This window comes from Euprymna scolopes, chromosome 16, assembly GCF_053919585.1.
Source record: "Euprymna scolopes isolate OS-2025 chromosome 16, ASM5391958v1, whole genome shotgun sequence".
Taxonomy (NCBI): domain Eukaryota; kingdom Metazoa; phylum Mollusca; class Cephalopoda; order Sepiida; family Sepiolidae; genus Euprymna; species Euprymna scolopes.
In genome coordinates this window covers 112,944,637-112,965,157 of record NC_136497.1, presented here as the reverse complement: position 1 = coordinate 112,965,157, position 20,521 = coordinate 112,944,637, and the positions used below count along the sequence as shown (strand labels likewise).

At 35.7% G+C, this 20,521-nt stretch overlaps 1 protein-coding gene across 2 annotated transcripts in view; it reads left to right on the top strand.

Annotated features, from left to right (window-relative positions):
* The window catches only part of LOC145296056 (tubulin epsilon chain-like), a 197,539-nt gene that overhangs the window by 72,891 nt on the left and 104,127 nt on the right, over window positions 1–20,521 (top strand). For both annotated transcript variants that reach the window (XM_080142123.1, XM_080142122.1), the window contains exon 10: window positions 4,863–5,003. In XM_080142123.1, the coding sequence (XP_079998249.1) occupies window positions 4,863–5,003 (141 nt within the window). The remainder of the gene's footprint in view (window positions 1–4,862; window positions 5,004–20,521) is intronic.

Here is a 20,521-nt window from a genome sequence, read left to right as displayed (position 1 = left end):
AAAGAAATGTGGGAGATAGGTTTTCACAATTCAGAAACAGGGACTACAGCTTGCAAAATAAATTGAGAGAAGAACATCAATTCAGAAACAGAAAGTTGGTCTTGAGTTTACTTTTGCCAGCCTCATAACTTGCTTCTCTTATTTTGTCCTTTAGTTCTCACATTCCATGAATAATGTTTCTGACAAAGGGGAAAGAATTACTGTTTTCTGGGTCAGAATCTACTTATCTCACAATTATCGTTGGCTGGTTTGGAACCTTGAAGTAGTATTTTTTTTAGCTCCTTGCATTGATCATTCATCATAAATTGGAAACATTGATAAAGAGTCAAAATTTGCAAAACAGGTTCCATGTGTGCATCAGCCCAAAAGTATGGATTCTTCGGGAGTGTGTGCTGACATGTGCATGGAAGAAGTCATCATGAGCTTCAAGTGAATAAGTAAACAACAGCTGAAGTAGATTGTTTGAAAGTAACTTTGCTGCTGTTATTAATAAACAGAAATAGTGTTAAGTATAACTATTTGTCATGATTACACTAGATCTCATATTGTACAAAAGACTTGAAGATCTTCTAGAAAAATATTCCTGGGAAATTATGCATCACCCACCATATTCTGCATATCTTGCGCCAGCAGATTACCACCTCTTTCGACCTTAATGAAATCATTTGAACAGATTACTTTAAGGAAGTTAAAAATCAGTCAGTTCCCTTTTTCAGTTCAAAAGTAATGAAATTTTATGAACATGGCATTAAAAAGGTCATTGATAAGTGGTTGTAGGTCATAAGGAAGAATGGCTGCTATGTTAATGATTAAATAAATCTGATTTTGTGTTTTTTTTATTGTTTTATTATGCATTAAAAGCAGGAAACCTCTTGTTACATCTTGATAATTATTTGTATTACATCGTACATAAAACGGCACAAGCTTACGTGGCATTTTTTTTGCCGCATTCTAAAAAGAGCTTGGCTACATGAGAAAACCATTTTAGTCATGTTATGTCTCTCTAAATTCATGTGAATTGTTTGGTTTCCTGTTTTATGACCTATCAACCCTTTTGCTTTAGTTAATGTCAAAACACCATATCTATATTATCTAGTTTGTCTGTCTGTTCTACTTTTTCTCAGAAACTATTGGGCTGATATAGTTGAAATTTTGTATAGACCTTTGTAATGATAAGGTGTATCCAACTAAGTATTATGGTATCTGTAAGGATTGATAGGGATTAGTCACCCCAATACTACATTTACTCTAGAAGTTTTCTCATAAACTACTGGATCAATTTTGCTGAAATTTTGTATGGACCTTTGTTATGATAAGGTGTAACCAACTAAGTATTATGGTATCCATTTGATACAAAGGGATTAATAAGGAATGCAAAAATGAGCACAAAATTAACTCTATTCAACCATCAATTTGGCATAAAGCCCTCATTCTAAGTCAACAAGCTATAACTTTTGCACATAAAAACAGACAAAAAATCTTGTCTATTATATTTTAGAAAACCTTATAATATATTTGAAAATAAAACCCAGTAATAAGTTGCTAATTGGTTATTTTTATTGAATTTATTTCTTAAAAACTTGCTTTACCTAGTGTTGCCTGAAAGTGTATTTACTTACAATTTGTTTTGTTTTTTGTTGAAATTATGCCAGGTTTTTTTCACAAATAATATTTTGTCCTAATCAAAGGGAAGTAATTCTGTATACGTCTTTTTTTATGATGAAAACTGCTTGAAAAAAATTCTGACTCAGACAAAGTATTTTCTGGAAAAAAAGAAATTGAATTACATGTTATCCTTTTTAATAACATGCTTGGCTTTTTGGCTAGGAACAAAGTGAAGTATCTGTTCTAGGACAGTTCATCTTTTCTATCCTCAGTCCGTGAAAGACACTAGACTGAAGCAATTGAAATTTTTGCTCCAATCCAGCATGCCTTGTTTTTGAAGATTTGTATTTTTTCCAAAGTAAAAACCAACCTAATCTCTAACTCTGCCCTCATGGGTATACAAGTAAATAGAAACAACACACTACAATGGCCAACAAAAACTGGCAAATCAAAATCAAATATTGATTTTGTAGGAAGAAAGAAATAATAAAGAGACTTATTTTACCTTATATGTATTAAACTATAAGAACTATATTGATAATAGCAACTATATTTAACAACATCGTTAATTAATTTTCAAAACATGCATTGATAAAACTTTCTAAGATAATAATCACAATTTCCACGATGCATCCAATGAAGCATTACATTTTACCACACCTGTTGTAAATGATTCATTGTATGAATTAGTTGGAAGGGGAAACTGGGAATTAATATCTTTCTCAACTATATTAGTGCATAATCTATCCAATAGAATTTAAACTGTATAGAGTTAATGGGTCAGTCAGGCTAGGGTTCAATCAAAATCATACCAAATACTCCAAAAATGGTATATGATGCTGCCTTGCTAAACACTTGGCATTAAATAGTGAGGATTTAAAATGAATGAAGTAATTCTAGAAAAGAATTTTAGTTATGCAATGGGGATTTTTTTTTAATGATTAAGGAGACTGAGGTTCAATCCTTGAGTAAGGTAATACCAAAGATTTGAAAAATGATACCGATGCCTTTTTGCTAAATGCTCAGCTTTGTAAGTCGAGGATCAATTGAAACAAAAGAATGACACTATCCCCTACATCTCTGTGTGGTATCCAAAGAAAACAGGTCTGATCCAGTTATTACAGCCAATTCCATAGTCTGTGACTGTATTCATTAGGCAAGTTACACAAACCTCAATTTGAATTGTAAGGCTCAGCATATCCAATGCAAGTTATTAGAAGAAAAAAAAAATTGGTTTCAATAATATCATAAATGAAACTTTTAGAAGATCAAGTTATGTAACTGACAAGAAATTGTTCAAAACTAATTTGATTCCTATTATATAAAATGTAATTTCCTTCAACCATCTCGCTCTCAATTTCAATTTTTGTTCTTGTCACATGACAAATAATACGCTTAAAAATTTGCTCTTTTCTAGAGACAAGAAACATAAAAAATGCTGATAGCTACAATGTAGTAGTGATAATAACATTTTCTAAATTAGTAAGTTTCTGAGCACTTCAAGGTCAGTATAGATCATAACTAGATTGAGTAGATTTTATTGGTTGAATCAGTGTCAAATACAATAATTTCTGCTCAAGATTCTCAACTGGATTCATCAAATTTTGTGGTCCAATTAGTAAATATGTTTTGATCAGGTTGAGCTAATCTTTTCTTAATGCGACTCAATCTTTTATGACTTACCTTATTTTATCAGTTTTGATATACACTCATAATTGTTTGTCAAATAATAAGCTATGTTAGGCTTATAACATTTATTAGAAACTAGCAAGACTATCCAGCATTGCCATGAATTAAAAATGGATTGGCTCTGTATTGCTCTCAACTCTGATCTCTTATGTTATCATTTTTTATTATTTTTTTTAATTTCTGTTCAATGTTAATAGGTTCAGGGGAAATACCTTAAAACTCTCTATAGAGTTATTTCCCTTGAGTTTTTTTCCAAACTATATTTGTTTTCTGACTCCATACTTACTAATTTGGTCCCTGATTATCTCAAATGAATACTACAATAATATGTTTTACCATAATCTGCTAGAGGTCATACTAAATCAGAACATAAAACTTTGTAAGTTTAAACCGAACAGACAGACAAGGCAAATTTCTTTTATATATAAAATGTACATCATCCTGTTCAAAATTCCATACAGATTCCCAAATTCAACAAGATACCCCTGAAGAAATTGAAGGTTATATTTACTAAACGTTTTTAAAATAACATTAAAGATAAGAACAGTAACTTCTTTAGAAAGAAAATTTCAACTCTTTTATTTACAGTTTTTCTCATCTTAGTTGTGATTTTCACAAGTTTTTCACCATTTATTATCTCCTTTCCTCCATGCGCTTTTTTATTGTATTGTGGTGAATTCTCATTTAACAAATTCGCTTTTCTTTCTTTGTGTACGTAATTCATTACCCGTTCTCTGTCCACTATATTTTCTTCTTCTCATATTCAACTGTTTCACCTCTTACTCCTGCCTCACTCACAACCTTACACAACTCCAAATAAAGTCGCACAAAAATGAACTGTTTTTAATATTAGTTTACTCACCTTAATACATTTTGTTATGATTAATAACTTTCCAGGAAAAAAGTTCCTTCAAAAGTTGATCACAAAACCTTGAGGCAGAATGTCTTATAGAACGTCTAATAAATAGGATGGAGAATACTGTAGTCGAAATTCTGTGAAAATATCAACAAACCGGATAAAGACAACAGTACAAGCATGTGAATCACATATATATCTTTTTATAGCTGGATCATCTTTATCGTATTATTTTCAAACTTCCTTATGCATTTCACTTAATGAAAAAGTCCAACAATACTGGAAATAATGCTGAAATGAGTAAGAACTGATGTTATTTTAAAATTGCTCTGCCCTACTATTTAGTTCATAACTGAAGAGAGAATATCTGGATTCCTCCTTTTCCCAATATTATTAGTGGAGGTCATGCAGTAACCTTTACAAAACTCAAACCTGCACACAGTCTGCATCAGTAACCACATATCTTGGCACTTTCAGTTTACAAGAACATAACAAAATACAACATTCTGAAATTGGAATTGCTTTTAATTATTAAGAGACCATTTAAGTTTTGAATACTTTGAAGAAAAACTTTCTATTTTATAAATTTACTTTCAGTGATTATGTTAAAAAATATAAATAAGAACAAAAGAAAAATTGTAGTTTTTTTTTGTTTTTTTTTGTCCTGACTTGATATTTACTCATTTGTACACAAACATTGTACATTTCACAGACTGGACCAAATGTTTTCTGATGCATTCTCCAAAGAAAATCAGTTAATGAAAACTGATCCGAAACACAGTCTTTACCTTGCTTGTGCTCTTATGGTAAGAGGCAAAGTTGGAATTTCAGACGTCCGCAGGAATATAGAAAGGTAAGCAAGATTGTTTTGTTTTTTATTTTGTGGAGGAGGGGAGTATATCTCCCCTCTTTTGGAAATAGGTTACGATTATGAATATCTCCAGTATCAAATAATCCTGTGAAATTTACTTTATGTATGAAAACCAAAGAGGGGAGATATATGAGAAATATTTGGAATCAAGTCTCCTGTTCAGATCATTTGAAACAATAGCAGCAAGTTTTAGTCTCTCTTCCGACAAGGCCACAGGTTTTAGGAAAATATCAGATATTTTGTAATTCATATGCAAAACTAGGAAAAGAAATGATTATGATTGAAATATTGGTAAAGCTGCAGTATCTTTCTACTTACAAAAATCCTTTAAAATTACCACTATTATAGGTTTTTAGGAGTGCTGAAAACGAAAATAACAGTTAAAATCCCAGGAAATAAGTAGTTTCTAGGATATGAAGAAATTATAGTTTTAAAAAGTGGGGGATCACTTTTCAATTTAGTGTAAAATGAATGCCCACTTTATAGCAAATTTTTTTTTGGAGGGGTGGTTAGGGATAGTGTTTATTTGGTTATTGTGGCCTGGTAGACCAACACAAAACATTCCTTAAAAAATTTGTTTTCTATATGCTTTCGGGTATGCTGAAAATGAGTATCACATTTAAATTTTCTGCAAATAAGTATTTTTCTGGGTATTAAGCAATGTAATTCTTTGTTATAAGTGGTGGGTATTGTTGTATGTGCAAGTGTGCACATATTTTTTGCTTGATATCTGGAAAAATACTTATTTGGAGAAATTGAAATGTGATATTCATTTTCAGCACACTCGAAAACTTATAGAAAACAAGTTTTTTAAGGTAGCTTTTGTGTTGGTATACCAGGCTATAATAAACACCACCCTTAAAAAAAAAATACCCCTCCCCCCCAAAAAAAATGTAGTCATAAAGAGGGTGCTCATTTTATGTTAAATTAATATAGAAAAGTGATCCCCACTTTTTAAACAATAATGTGCGACCTTAAGAGCAAATATCACATAGCCCACTACACAATTCAAGTTATTAGCTTTCCAACGAGCCTTCATTTGTTAAATTCTGATCAATAGTCGCTGAGATTTCGAAGTGGTATATTGCTGTGCAATTAATAAATTTTTATTGATAACAGATTGAGTTGCTAACCTGTAATCTAATTATGGTAAAAATTATTCATATTATCATTATTTCAACAGTAATATCATAATTATTTGCATTCTTTGGGCTACTGTTCTCATCTTGAGTGTTATTTTCATGTGTCAGTTAATGTGACCTCGGACCTTACATGATGCAGTGGATAAAGTATTTGGTGAAATGCAGTTGTAACAGCTATATTCCTGTAGATTGAAGGTTTAATCCTCAGTGCGGACAACCCAAAATTACAATTGTGAATTACTTAGGATTGCTATCATGGCTGCCTGTGAATTAAATAAAGGATTCCATTCAAAATTCCATGCAAACTCCTAAGTTCGACAAAGTTCACCTGAAGATGGTTGGAGCTTATATCAACCAAAAAATTGTGCAAATAACACTCAAGATGAAAACAGTCCAAAGAATCCAAATAATATGAATAATTAATTATATTCAATGTGATATTTTGATTAATGCAGATTTTGAATTTATTATTATACTAGCAGGAGGTACCCGGCGTTGCTCAGGTGTTTGTAGGTGTGTGTAGGTGGGGAGGGGGTGAATAATAACCCTGTTTTTAAATGTTATAAAAAAGACGATGTTAAAAAAATCGGAAAAACCAAAATCAAAACAGAAAAAAATGACATAAATATACCTGTCGGATCGAACCTGCAATCTTAAGATAACAATGCTGTGTGTGTAGGGGGTGGGGGGTGGGGTAAACTAAAGAATAAGCGAAGTAATAAAAAAACGTTGCCCAGGTGTTTAAAGGTGTAAAAGAAAAAAAAATAGTTTTGGTCGGGAGGCAGGATTGAACCCAGAAACCTTGACGCGGAGGTGGAAACAAAAGCCAACCACTTAACCGTCTCGACCACGAGTGAGAGTAATTGATTAGCATGTTAAGTTAAGGCTTATAAAGCGAGTGAAAGAGGTTTGATTGACAGGAAGATGCTAAATGAGGTCATCGCAGGATCGTTACGATGACATGGAAGTATTTTTAGTTTTCGCTTCCCCCAGATGATAGGGGGTGGGGAGCAGCTCCCCATTTAAAGGGGATTATCCAAATTGAATAGCAATTGTCCGATATAAGGAGAAACTCCACATTGATCAAAAGCTGATTGCTTCCTGGACGTTTCGGCGCGATCAATGATCGAATTAACTTTCACTTTATCTATATATATAAAAGCGAAAATGTATGTTCGCTTTTTGTGTATGTCCAAGAAAGGCTTTTTTCAGAGAAGCGGTCGGTCGGCTCGCAACTTCTTAAAATTTTTTATATCACATAGAAATTATAATATCTCCAAGTTAACAACGGAGCTCGCCTGTCTATTAAATTTGCTTGACTTCGGGAAGATAAATATTCAACATTTGTCGCTCGTCGCATGTGGATTAGTCTTTTTCCTATAATAAAAGCGACACTAATTCTGGCGGTATTTTCCATCTATCGGCGGAAATGTCCGAAAGCAATCAGATTTGATCAATGTGGAAATATTTTCCTTATATCAAACAATTGCTATTCAAATTGGACAAGAGGAGCTGGTACCCCCTCCCCACCAACATCTTGGGGAAACAAAAATAAAAAAAGCTTTCCGCAGTAAATGAAATACTATTCCGCAGTCAAAGTTGACCTCATTAACTCATTAAAACGTGCACCTGCCAAATCTAAGTAATTAAATAAATTCAAACGTGTTTCCGTTAGTATCTCGCGGTGAGCCAATGGTTAACATCGCATGCTTTTTTTTTCACACTTTAATTTCCAACTTTGTCTCAAAGGTTCGGGTTCGATCCTCATACTCAACTACCAAAACTTTTTTTTTATTTTTTGATTTACCCAAAACCACACACACCTCAAACACCCAGGCAATGCCGGGTACCCCTCGCTAGTCTATATATATAAAAGTGAAAATGTGTGTATGTATGTATGTTTGCATGTTTTAATGTGTGCTTGTGTGTCCACTAAAAACCTTCGACAGACACAACAAAAATTCACAAACTCGGTATCATATTGAAGCCCCATTCTTCGCCCAAAAAATATCGAAAAATTGGCCAAAAATGTTAATTTTTTCACCCCGAAATCGACAATTTTTGACAAGGGGGGGTCAACAAAAACCGTCCCCTCATGACGACGACCGGTTCTACGCATGCGTCAGATGACATCATGACGTATTTATTTTAAATAGTTGAAGAACTGACTAAATTTCATGTACATCGTGTTAGCTCAGTTGGTTAGCGCGTTTGTTCATTATCTAAACATTTTGGGTTCGAATCGGGGTATGAGATGTCTTCTTTTTTTTTTTTTTGATTTTTTAAATTTAAATATTAAACCAGTGTTATTTAAGCCATTTTTCATGTAACATTCGTTTTTTTCTTTTTTTTTTTACTTTGCTTATCCACCCCCAACCGCACACCCAAAAACACCCGGGTACCCACCGATTTTTTAAATTTTAATATCGAAACAGGCTTATTTAAGCCATTTTTCACATGTTTCTTTTTTTTGGTTTCAACGTTCGTTTTTCTGTTTTTTATTTTGTTTTTTCGATTTTTACATTTAACATCGTTCGTTTACGTTATTTTTTTTTGTGTGTTTTTTCGATGTTTTGATTACCCCCCCTCCTCCCCCGCTTAAGTTTTAACGTTCGTTTTTATATTTTCTTTTTTTACTTCGCTTATAACAAACAAACCTGGTCATTGACCTCATTTGCTGAATAGCTATTGCTTACGTAACACTCTACGACTTCCGTGTTGGCACCTGTCAATTTTGATCTTACTTAAATAAATTCAAACATCTTTTAGTAACTCATTCTGGATGGCCGAACGGTTCATGTTTTTTTCACATTTTATTTTCAAACTTTGCCTCAGGGCTTCGGGTTCAATCCTACCAACTTTTACCCCCACCCCGGTTTCTTTTTTATTTAACAGCATGCACACCTCCAAACACCTGGGCAACGCTAGTCTATATATATAAAAGCGAAAATGTGTGTATGTATATGTGTTTGTGTGTCCGCTAAAAACTTTCAACAGACTGAACAAAAATTAACAAACTTGGTATCATATTAAAGCTCCACCCTCCGGACGACAAATATCGAAATTTGGGCCGAAAAGGACCACTAGAAGTGGGTCAGCTAACCGATTTTCTGAAGGGGGGGGGCAAAAAAAGTGACATTTTAACGTTGAACATTACGTATTTTTAATTCGATTTATAAGTGCCCCCAAAAAAAGGGCCACAACTCTACCACTTAAAGTGTACACGGGGCCCGTTTTTTTTTAGTCAACTTGTATTCAAAAACCGCTGAGTCATGTCACGTGATCTTGACGTCAGCAAGCTGTAATGGCAGTCTGTATATAAAAACATTGCATATATTGGTTTTTATCGGTTAAAAAAAGGCAACAATATACAAATTAAACTATGAACTTTTACGTTATGAAAACGTTACTAAAGTTATTAGCAGGTTAAAAATAGTAAAATCCAAGACTTAAACCAAAACCAATAAGCAAAAGTAAGTAAATAAAAAAAAAATTACGCTTAAAAATATTTATCATGAGACGACGGATGTCTGTTTTCACAAAACAAAAACAAACGGCCATTTTCTTTTTTATATTAGTTACACTATTTCCTGATTCTATTTATAGGTAGGAAGGTGGGAGGCAGGAAGGTGGGAGGCATAATATGAGTTAATCAGCATTTGTTTACTTACACATTTTGATATAATACGAAATGAGAGTTAATGGATTTGGTGACATCCCAGGCATAAATCTTCCTCATTTTCGAGTAACGTTTTTTTTTTCTCTACAGCTTATTTTCTTAGTGGAGGAGGGGGGGGCGAAAGATGTAACCGCTTTAATTCTAAGAACAGATACTACACTTTGATCTTAGCCAAAAGACCAAGCAAAAAAAAAAAAAGATGCGTATTATGCCTTTATCGTATATTAAATTAAGACAAGATGTCATATTCCAAACATCACAGCCTGGGATTAGATAAAATTCACGGAATTTTTCCTAGCAGACCACTCGGCGTCGCCTGGGATTGTAAAAAATTGGTTGATATAATTAGCCGATGTAGATGGAAATGCATTGAATGTTTGCTAAGATGAAATCGCTTTAATTCTAAGAACAGATACTACACTTTGATCTGAGCCAAAAGACCAAGTAAAAAAAAAAAGATGCGTATTGGATAAAATTGGTGTATATGTACGAGCAAAATACCCAGTGTCGCCCGGAATTGTATGACATAGCACTAGCACGACATATATACTAGCTGATTACCCGGCATTGCCTGGGATTGGATAAAATTCATGGAATTTTTCCTAGCAGAACACTCGGTGACGCCTGGGATTGGAAAAAATTGGTTGATATATGTACTAGCCCAGCGTCACCCGGGATGGATTACATAGGTGGATATCTGTACTAGCAAAATACCCAGCATAGCCCAGGATTGGATAAAGTAGGTGTATATGCACTAGCAGAACAGCTGTTGTCGCCCGAGATTGTATGACATAGGTGGATGTGTCAACTACCATTAGATTACGCAGAATAACAAGCGTTGACTGGGATTGTATGACATAGGTGAAGTATAGGTCCAATTCAACAATTTTGAAGGTACTTGTGCATTTTAGGTCCGATTTGACAATTTTGAAGGTGCTTGTGCAGTATAGGTCCCATTTGACAATTTTGAAGGTGCTTGTGCAGTATAGGTCCGATTTGAAAAATTTAAATGGTGCTTGTGCAGACGGTGCTTGTGCAGTATATGTCCAATTTGAAAAAATTAGGAGCTACTTGTGCAGTACAGGTCCGATGTGTAAATTTATAAGGTGCTTGTGCATTATAGGTCCGATTTGACAATTTTGAAGGTGCTTGTGCAGTATATGTCCGATTTGAAAAATTAAGAAGGTGCTTGCACAGTATATATGTTATAATATGCAAGTGACCTCCCTTGGATGTAGCTTTCTATCAGATTCCATTAGATTAATATACAATCATTGTTATGATATACAAGTGACCTCCCTTGGATGAAGCTTCATTGTCAAATTCCATTAGATTAATATACAATCATTGTTATAATATGCAAGTGACCTCCCTTGAGTGTAACTTCATTGTCAAATTGCATCAGATTAATATAAAATCATTGGTGTAATATGTAGGTTACCTCCCATTGGTGTAATATGTAGGTTACCTCCCTTGTGTTCATTCTCAAATTCCATTAGATTAATATAAAATCAATGTCATAATAGATGAGTGACCTACCTTGAGTGTAGCTTCATTGTAGAATACCATTAGAATAATAAATAATCATTGTCATAATATGCAAGTGATCTCCCTTGGATGTAGCTTCATTTTCGAATATCATTAGATTAATATACATTCATTGTTATAATATGCAAGTGACCTCCCTTGGATGTAGCTTCTCTGTCAGATTCCATTAGAATAATATACAATCATTGTTATAATATGCAAGTGACCTCCCTTGGATGTAGCTTCACTGTCAGATTCCATTAGAATAATATACAATCATTGTTATAATATGTAAGTGACCTCCCTTGGATGTAGCTTTATTGTTGAATACCATTAGATTGATATACAATCATTGTCATAATATGCAAGTGACCTCCCTTGGATGTAGCTTTGTTGTCGAATACCATTAGATTAATATACAATCATTGTTATAACATGCGAGTGACCTCCCCTTGATGTAACTTCATTTTCGGCTACCATTAGATTACGCAAGTGGCCTCCCTTGGATGTAGTTTCATTTTCGAATACCATTAGATTAATATACAATCATTGTTATAATATCCAAGTGACCTCCCTTGGATGTAGCCTCATTGTCGAATGCCGTTAGATTAATATGCAATCAATGTAATATTATGCCAGTGAACATGTACTAGCAAAATACCCGACATTGCCTGGGATTGGGTGTAATAGATGGGATGTTTCCTAGGAGAATACCTGGGATCAGATCAGATAGGTGCATATTTGTGCTAACAGAATACCCCATATAGGAAGATGGTGCAATTATGTCGTAAAATCATGAAAAATTATTGTTGAAATTAGTAACATATCCAAGAATTATGAAAAATGATGAAATGCGAATTATTTGTTGGTGTGTTTGTAATGAAATAACACGCCAGCCAATGTCACAAAGTAATTTTTTTTAGCAAAAGGAAAGAATATTATGTGGGTTAAATTATAAAAAACGATTGTCGAAATTAGTAACATATCCAAGAATTATGAAAAGTGATTAAATGTAAGTTATTAGATTGGTGTGTTTATAATGAAATGAACAGCCCAGATATAGTCTTAAAGTTAATATTTTAGTAAGAGGGGTCGATTATGTGGGTTACATCATTAAAAATGATTGTAGAAATTAGTAACATATCCAAGAAAAGTGAAAAAGTATGAAATGTGAGTTATGTGATTGGTGTGTTTGTAATGAAATTACCAGCACAGACAATATCTCAAATGTATTAATTTAGTAAGAGGAAGTGGATTATGTGGGTTAACTCATGAAACATGATTGTAGAAATTAGTAACATATCCAAGAATTATGAAAAATGATTAAATGTAAGTTATTAGATTGGTGTGTTTATAATGAAATGAACAGCCCAGATATAGTCTTAAAGTTAATATTTTAGTAAGAGGGGTCGATTATGTGGGTTACATCATTAAAAATAATTGTAGAAATTAGTAACATATCCAAGAAAAGTGAAAAAGTATGAAATGTGAGTTATGTGATTGGTGTGTTTGTAATGAAATTACCAGCACAGACAATATCTCAAATGTATTAATTTAGTAAGAGGAAGTGGATTATGTGGGTTAACTCATGAAACATGATTGTAGAAATTAGTAACATATCCAAGAATTATGAAAAATGATTAAATGTAAGTTATTAGATTGGTGTGTTTATAATGAAATGAACAGCCCAGATATAGTCTTAAAGTTAATATTTTAGTAAGAGGGGTCGATTATGTGGGTTACATCATTAAAAATAATTGTAGAAATTAGTAACATATCCAAGAAAAGTGAAAAAGTATGAAATGTGAGTTATGTGATTGGTGTGTTTGTAATGAAATTACCAGCACAGACAATGTCTCAAATGTATTAATTTAGTAAGAGGAAGTGGATTATGTGGGTTAACCCATGAAACATAATTGTCGAAATTAGTAACATATCCAAGAATTATGAAAAATGATGAAATGTTAGTTATTTGATGTGTATGTTCATAATGAAATAGACACCCTAGACAATGTCGCACGGTTGTTATTTTTGTAAGAGAGGGGCGATTATGTGTGTTAAATCATGGAAAAGTATTGTCGAAATTAGTAACATATCCAAGAATTATGAAAAATGATAAAATGTGAGTTATTTGATTGGTGTGTTTATCATGAAATAACCAGAGACAATGTCTTAAAGTTATTATTTTAGCGAGAGGAGAGGGGATTATGTGGGTTAAATTATGAAAAACGATTGTCGAAATTAGTAACATATCCAAGAATTATGAAAAGTTATTAAATGTAAGTTATTTGATTGGTGTGTTTATAATGAAATAAACAGACCAGATATTGTCTCAAAGTTAGTATTTTAGTAAGAGGGGGTCGATTATGTGGGTTAAATCATAAACAATGATTGTCGAAATTAGTAACATATCCAAGAATTATGAAAAATGATTAAATGTGAGTTATTTGATTGGTGTGTTCGTAATGAAATAGACAGGCTAGAAGATGTATCAAAGTTGTTATTTTTGTAAGAGGAAGGGGATCGTGTTGGTTAAAGAGGGGGGGGGCGATTATTTGGGTTACTTCATTGAAAATAATTCTCGAAATTAGTAACATATCCGAGAATTATGAAAAATGGTCAAATGTGAGTAACTTGATAGGTGTGTTTGTAATGAAAAAAAAACAGCCATACAATGTCTGAAAGTTATTATTTTAGTGATAAGAGGTGGCGATAATGTGGATTAACTCTTGAAAAATTATTGTCGAAATTAGTAACATATCCAAGAATTATGAAATATGAAGTTTTAGTTATTTGATTGGTGTGTTTATAATGAAATAAACAGCCCAGTCAATGTAGCAAATTTATGATTTTAGTAAGAATTGGGCGATTAGATGTGCACACTCATTAAATTTGATTGTCGAAATTCATAACATATCCAAGAATTATAAAAAATGATGAAATGTGAGGTATTTTATTGATGTGTTTCTAATGAAATAAACAGCCCAGAAATGTTTCAAAGGTATTATTTTAGTAAGAGGAGAGGGATTATGCGATTGAACTCAGAAAAAAATGATGTTTGAAATTAGCAACATATCCAAAAATTATGAAAAATGATGAAATGTGAGTTATTTGATTGGTGTATTTCGTAATGAAGTAGACAGACCAGACAATGTATGGAAGTTATTATTTTAGTTAGAGGTCGCGATTATTTTGGTTTCTTCATTAAAAATAATTGTCGAAATTAGTAACATATCCAAGAATTATGAAAAATTATATAATGTGAGTTACTTTGTTGGTGGGTTTGTAATGAAATAACCAGCCATACAATGTCTAAAAGTTATCATTTTAGTGATAGAAGGGGGGAATAATGTGGATTTACTCATGAAAAATGATAATCGAAATTAGTAACATACCATAGCCTATGTATCAAAGTTTTTATTTTAGTAAGAGTGGCGGCGATAATGTAAGGACGGGTAATATGTGACATGGTTGTTGAAATTAGTAACATATCCAAAAATTATAAAAAATGATGAAATGTGAGTTATTTGGATGAAGTGTTTGTAATGAAAAACCAGCCAAGACAATGTCTCAAAGTTATTATTTTAGACAGGTGAGCAATAATGTGGGTTAAATTGTCGAAATTTGTAACAATCCAAGAATTATGGGATTTAACGAGATACGTCCACATATATACTTACAGATTACCCGGAGTCACCCTGGATTCAATGAGATACATACAAATGTATGCAAGCAGAATACATGGTCACTTGGGATGTAATGAGATAGATGCAAATATATACTAGCAGAATACTTGGCATTGCCTGGGCTTGAATTAGATTGATTGAAATATATACTAACAGAATACCTTGCGTCACCCAGGATTTAATGAGATTGATTGAGATATATACTAACAAAACACCCAGCATTGCCCAGGATTGAATGAAATATATATTAGTAAAATACCTGGCATCGCTTGGGATTTGATGAGATAAATGTGTTGTATATTACCCGTCCTTTCATATACATGCTATAAATGACCTACCCTAGGTAAGATACAATTATTTCATATGTGTAATACCCGTCTTATGTAGGTGAAATATTCTTTTGTTTGAAATAACAAATGATACATAAACATACAAAATTCCACTCTCATAAGAATAACAAATATATAATAAAACCAAATTCAATTTTCTCATTGTTTATACAGCCCCGAGCAACGCCCGGTAGCCCCACTAGTCTATATATATATATGTAAAAGGCAAAATGTGTGTGACCATTTCGTATATGTCTCGCAAAGGTTTTTTTCGCCGACGGTCTCGGGGGGGGGGGTTACGATAGCTTAGAACTGTTTATATACCCCCTAGATAATAATATCTAGGATTTGGGAACGCGGGTCGCCTCTAGATTTATTTACGTCGACTTTTAGGAGATTCGCGCTATTTCACTCTGTCACCTGTTTGTTCTGCTTTTCAGTATAAATAAAGTGAAACTAAATTCAAACAGTGTTCTCGGCATCGTGCCGGGAAACGTCCAGAAGCAATCAGCTTTGATCAATGTGGGACCAAACTCCATATATCAGACAATTGCTAATCAATCTGAAGAATGGGGAGCTGGTTTCCCCCTCCCCAACATCTTGGGGAAAAAAACAGTCATTAATGAGGTCAAATAGAAGCAGCAGAGTGAACTTTTATTGCGGCTACTTAAATAAATAAATTCAAACGTGTTTCCGCTGTATGTCGCGGTGGCCCAGGGGTTAATGTCGCACTTTTTTTTTTTCACTGTTTAATTTTCAACTTTGCCTCAAGGGTTCGGGTTCGATCCTCATACTCACCTACCAAAACTTTTTTTTATTTTAACCCCCCCCCCCCCGGAGTTTTGATTTATCCAAAACCACACACACCTCCTAACACCCGGGCAACGCTGGGTACCCCCCACTAGTTTATACTAAAACGCAGGGCAAACAGGCGACACGGCGAAATAATGCGAATCTCATAAAAGTCGACATAAATGAATCTAGAGGCGATGCACGTTACCAAATTGTAGATATTATTATCTAGGGGGTTTATAAACACTTCTAAGCGATCGTCCCCCCCCCCGGGACCGTCGGCGAAAAAAGCCTTTTCAAGACATACAAAAATGCGCGCGCTGCATATCAATATTAATGCACACACACAAAAAAAATTTATAGGCATATATATTATTTTTAATATGAGTCAGTGTTCTGTTGGATTGTGTAGTGGACTTTCGGTCAGCGTTCAAGTTGTGGATAACTTGACAAAGACTAAAGTTACTTCTCATGAAAGAGGAGAACTATTTATGGCACAATGGGAGATTCCATTGTGCACACATGGGCCAGTCTATTCCTTGGATTGTGATTGGCTGAATCACCTGATTGGATATGCTTGTACATAAATACAAGCCCTCAGTCCAGCTCAATCTGATGTCTGTCTTGTGCATAAGCTGGACCCTTGGTAAGTGTTGCTGCTATTATTATTATTGTTGTTGTGCGTTATTGACTAACACAGTTCTTTTGATTATTCTACATCTCCCCTCTTCCCCCCCCCCACGAGTAGGCTGGGTTGTGTGAGAGGTGTATCTCTCTTTTAGGCCTAGTTTGTTGTGTGGTAGTAACCTAGAAAGAGCTCGGGGAATCCTTGATCGAAAGCGTGGGGATATATGTGTGGTTTGTTGTTGGGGTTTGGTTGCTGTGTATGTGCTATTACAGAGAGATAGTGGGAGATGCAAGAATGTAGTATCGCTTGAGGGAATTGTTGGTCCTAGTGCTGCACTTGGTATTGGGGTTGGTGCAGGCTTAAGTTCACATTTTCTGAGGAAACGGCGGTTCCTAAGTGTGATCCTTCTGGATCCGTTAACCCTGATTCGGTATTGTCGATCTGGTAGGGAACTGATGATTTAGCCCGTTGTGTTCCATCTGCGATTGACTGGATTTTGGATGGCTACAGTGTCACCAGCTTGTAATGGTGGAAGGTTGTGGGTATATTTATTGTATCTTTCTACTATTTTTGCATTGCGGTGGTGGAGCATTTCCTCGCGATGTTGTGCCGCTGACACCCATTCAGGATGAGGCTTGTAGAGGATTGGCTGTGATGGGATGGAGTCACGTAGTCGACGGTGAAGTAATAATTGGGCCGGTGATAGGCCAATGCTTTGGATTGGGGTATTCCGATACTGCAAGATGGCCCGGGCAACACTGTCATTGTCCAAGGAACCGTGGGGGCCTGTGTTTCCTTTCACAATCCTCTTTGCAGTTTTTACTGCGAGCTCTGCCCTGCCATTGGATTGGGGATACGCAACAGAAGATAATCTGTGCCTAACACACCATGTTTTCAGAAATTCTTGGAACGTGCTGGAGGTGAAAGGGGGGCCGCCATCGGTGCTGAGTTCTTCTGGGGCACCATATGTTTGGAACAGTTGTCGGCATATGGACATCAATTTGGTTGTAGTAGTGTGACCTGATTCTAGGCGGTATAAAATTAGCCAACCAATTAGCCTATCTGCGCAGGCAAGGTATGTGTGATCTCCAATATAAAAAATATCCATGACGATTTGTTGGAATGGCCACTCTGGGGATCGTGTTAGAATGATAGGCTCCCTTGGTTGACTAGGTGCGATGGTTGAGCATACCATGCAATTCGCCCTAATACTGCGGATTGATGCATCCATCCCTGGCCAGTACACCGATTCGTTGGCACGTGCTTTCATGCCGACTACTCCTTGGTGTGCAGAATGCAGGCAGTGTAGGACCTTTTTTCGTTGTGTTTTGGGGATGACGATCCTTCGATCCAACAATACTAGACCATTGTCAGAGCTAAGGCGGTGCCTCACCTCCCAATACTCATGGATTTCGGGCGCAGTGAGATTACGTGTTTTTGAGAAGCCTTGCTGTATTGTGTCTATTAATTTATTATATTGTTGATCGCCACGACCTGCTGAACGAATTAGGTCTGGTGATAGCATGGCTATATTACTGCTGTCTGCAAATGTTGCTATTAAGGCTGTTGACTCTGTTATGTTGCTTATGTTGTTCGACTCCAGTATATCCATTTGAGAGGGTTTTGTTGGAAATACATCGAGGAGGGCTTGCACCATCGCCACTGGGTGGCGGGAAACTGCATCAGGGCCTCTGTGCCACTTCCCGGGGCAATGCTGTATGGTAAATCTGTATCTCAGGGTCTTTTCCTTGAGTCTAAAGAGCCGGGGGTTTTGGATCTTGCTCAGATCACGATCGCCAAATATCCCCTTCAGAGGTTCATGGTCTGTGACCACTATGATGTTTGGAGAACCCATGACGAACATACGGCATTTCTCCAATGCCCATGCTATTGCTGCTGCCTCACCCTCTATTGGTGCGTATCTGCGCTCAGCATCCGTGCAAAATCTGCTGCCGGCATATATCAGATGCCAACCTTCGGAACAGCAGATTGGGGCTTTTTCCATGGTACATTGGCAATGTTTTTGTAGGAGTAGGAAGCCCATTCCTTCTTTTCTCCAATCTGGAGCAAGGCAAGTTGCTCTATCTTTGTCAAATGTTGCTACCCCCTTCTGCACTAGGTGAATTATGACTCGCTTGAAATCTTTGAATGCGTCTTCAAGGTTTTGATTCCAAGCAAATTTGGAGTTTTGTTTGACGAGGTCCCGAAAAGGCACCATAACTGGACCCAGTGAATATGCCCAGGCTACTTGGTTGTCAAGCCCAAACCATGATCTGGCATCAGTAATTGTCTTTGGGACTGGAAAATCCTGTATCGCTTGTATCATGGACTCAGAAGGGGTCACTCCTGAAGAAGTTATCTGGAGGCCTCCAAATTGTACGACATCCTGACAGAATTGGAATTTGTCGGTGTTGAGCACAATTCCATTCTTAGCACATTGGAGCAAAAAATCGAAGGTATGATAAAAGGCTCCCTCAATGCTAGAGTCATATAGCAGGGTATCGTCTACTATCTTCACCTTGCGTGGGATATCTTTTATTATCTAATCGTATCTACGAGTGTAAGCATCCCCAGATGCGACATATCCTTGAGGCATCCTAAGATACATGTATCTTCCCCACTCAGTTATGAAGGTGGTTAATGGTTGAGATTCTTTGTCTAAGAGAATTGAGCGTCTAGGACTGTTTTCTTTGTTCTAGGTGGCACTTGCAGTGCCAACTGGAATGGCGACCGATTATGGTGGGTTTCTCGCTTGCATTGAGAGTTAAGGTGTTGGTAATCTATTGTTCTCCTTGGATTACCATTCTTTTTGGCAGTTATTACCATAGTACTGCACCAATCAGTAGGCATACCCACGGGTACTGGAGCTATGATACCTTTTTCTACATCCTTCCAAAGGGCTTGTCTTACTGGTTCCTTGAAGTGGAAGGGTACAGGAATTGGGTTATGCCTGGCTTTAGGGATTGCTCCCTCTTTGAGGTGAATGTGGGCAGCTGGGCCGGACATGGCTGGAAATATCCCATCTTTGTTGAATGTCGTTTTGGCAAACGTATCTAGGAGCCAGCTCTTAAGTTTGCCTATGTTATCTTCTGTTGCAGGAAAAGGGAGGTTTTTGGGGCGATTTGGCAATTGATCTACACACTTTTTAGACTCGGTGTCTACCTCTTCATGTACGTCTGCTAAAGGGTTTGGAAAATGTTTGTGCAATATTCCCACATCGATGCAGGCTGCTCTGCTGAGATAAAGCCGTTGTATGCCCTTGCATATGTAGAGGGCTTGTTTAGTTGTTTTCCCTCTGACCACAAACTCAACTGGTAGCCAACCCTGACACATGAGTGTGAAACCTCCAACTGTTCGTATGATCTTTCTTGATTGGATAAGACTAATCTCTGTGAGGCCCATTTTGATTAAATGCTTTGGTCCCCCAAGACAAATGGCGGCACCACTGTCGGGAAAAACCTTTAGCATTGTACTACAACTCCTAGGGATATTGACAGCTCGTCTGGGATCTGGTTTTGGTGAGAATGGGGTTACTGATGCATTTATTTCAGTTAACAGATCACCTTCTGTAGTCATAATGGTGCCCCTCATTTGATCGAATGTGATATGGGCCATGAGTGTATTCATGGGAGCTTCTTGGTCTTCAAAACTCTTTATCACTGCCGGGCGATATTTCTTTGTCCGGCACACTGCTGAGAAATGGTTAAGTTTCCCACA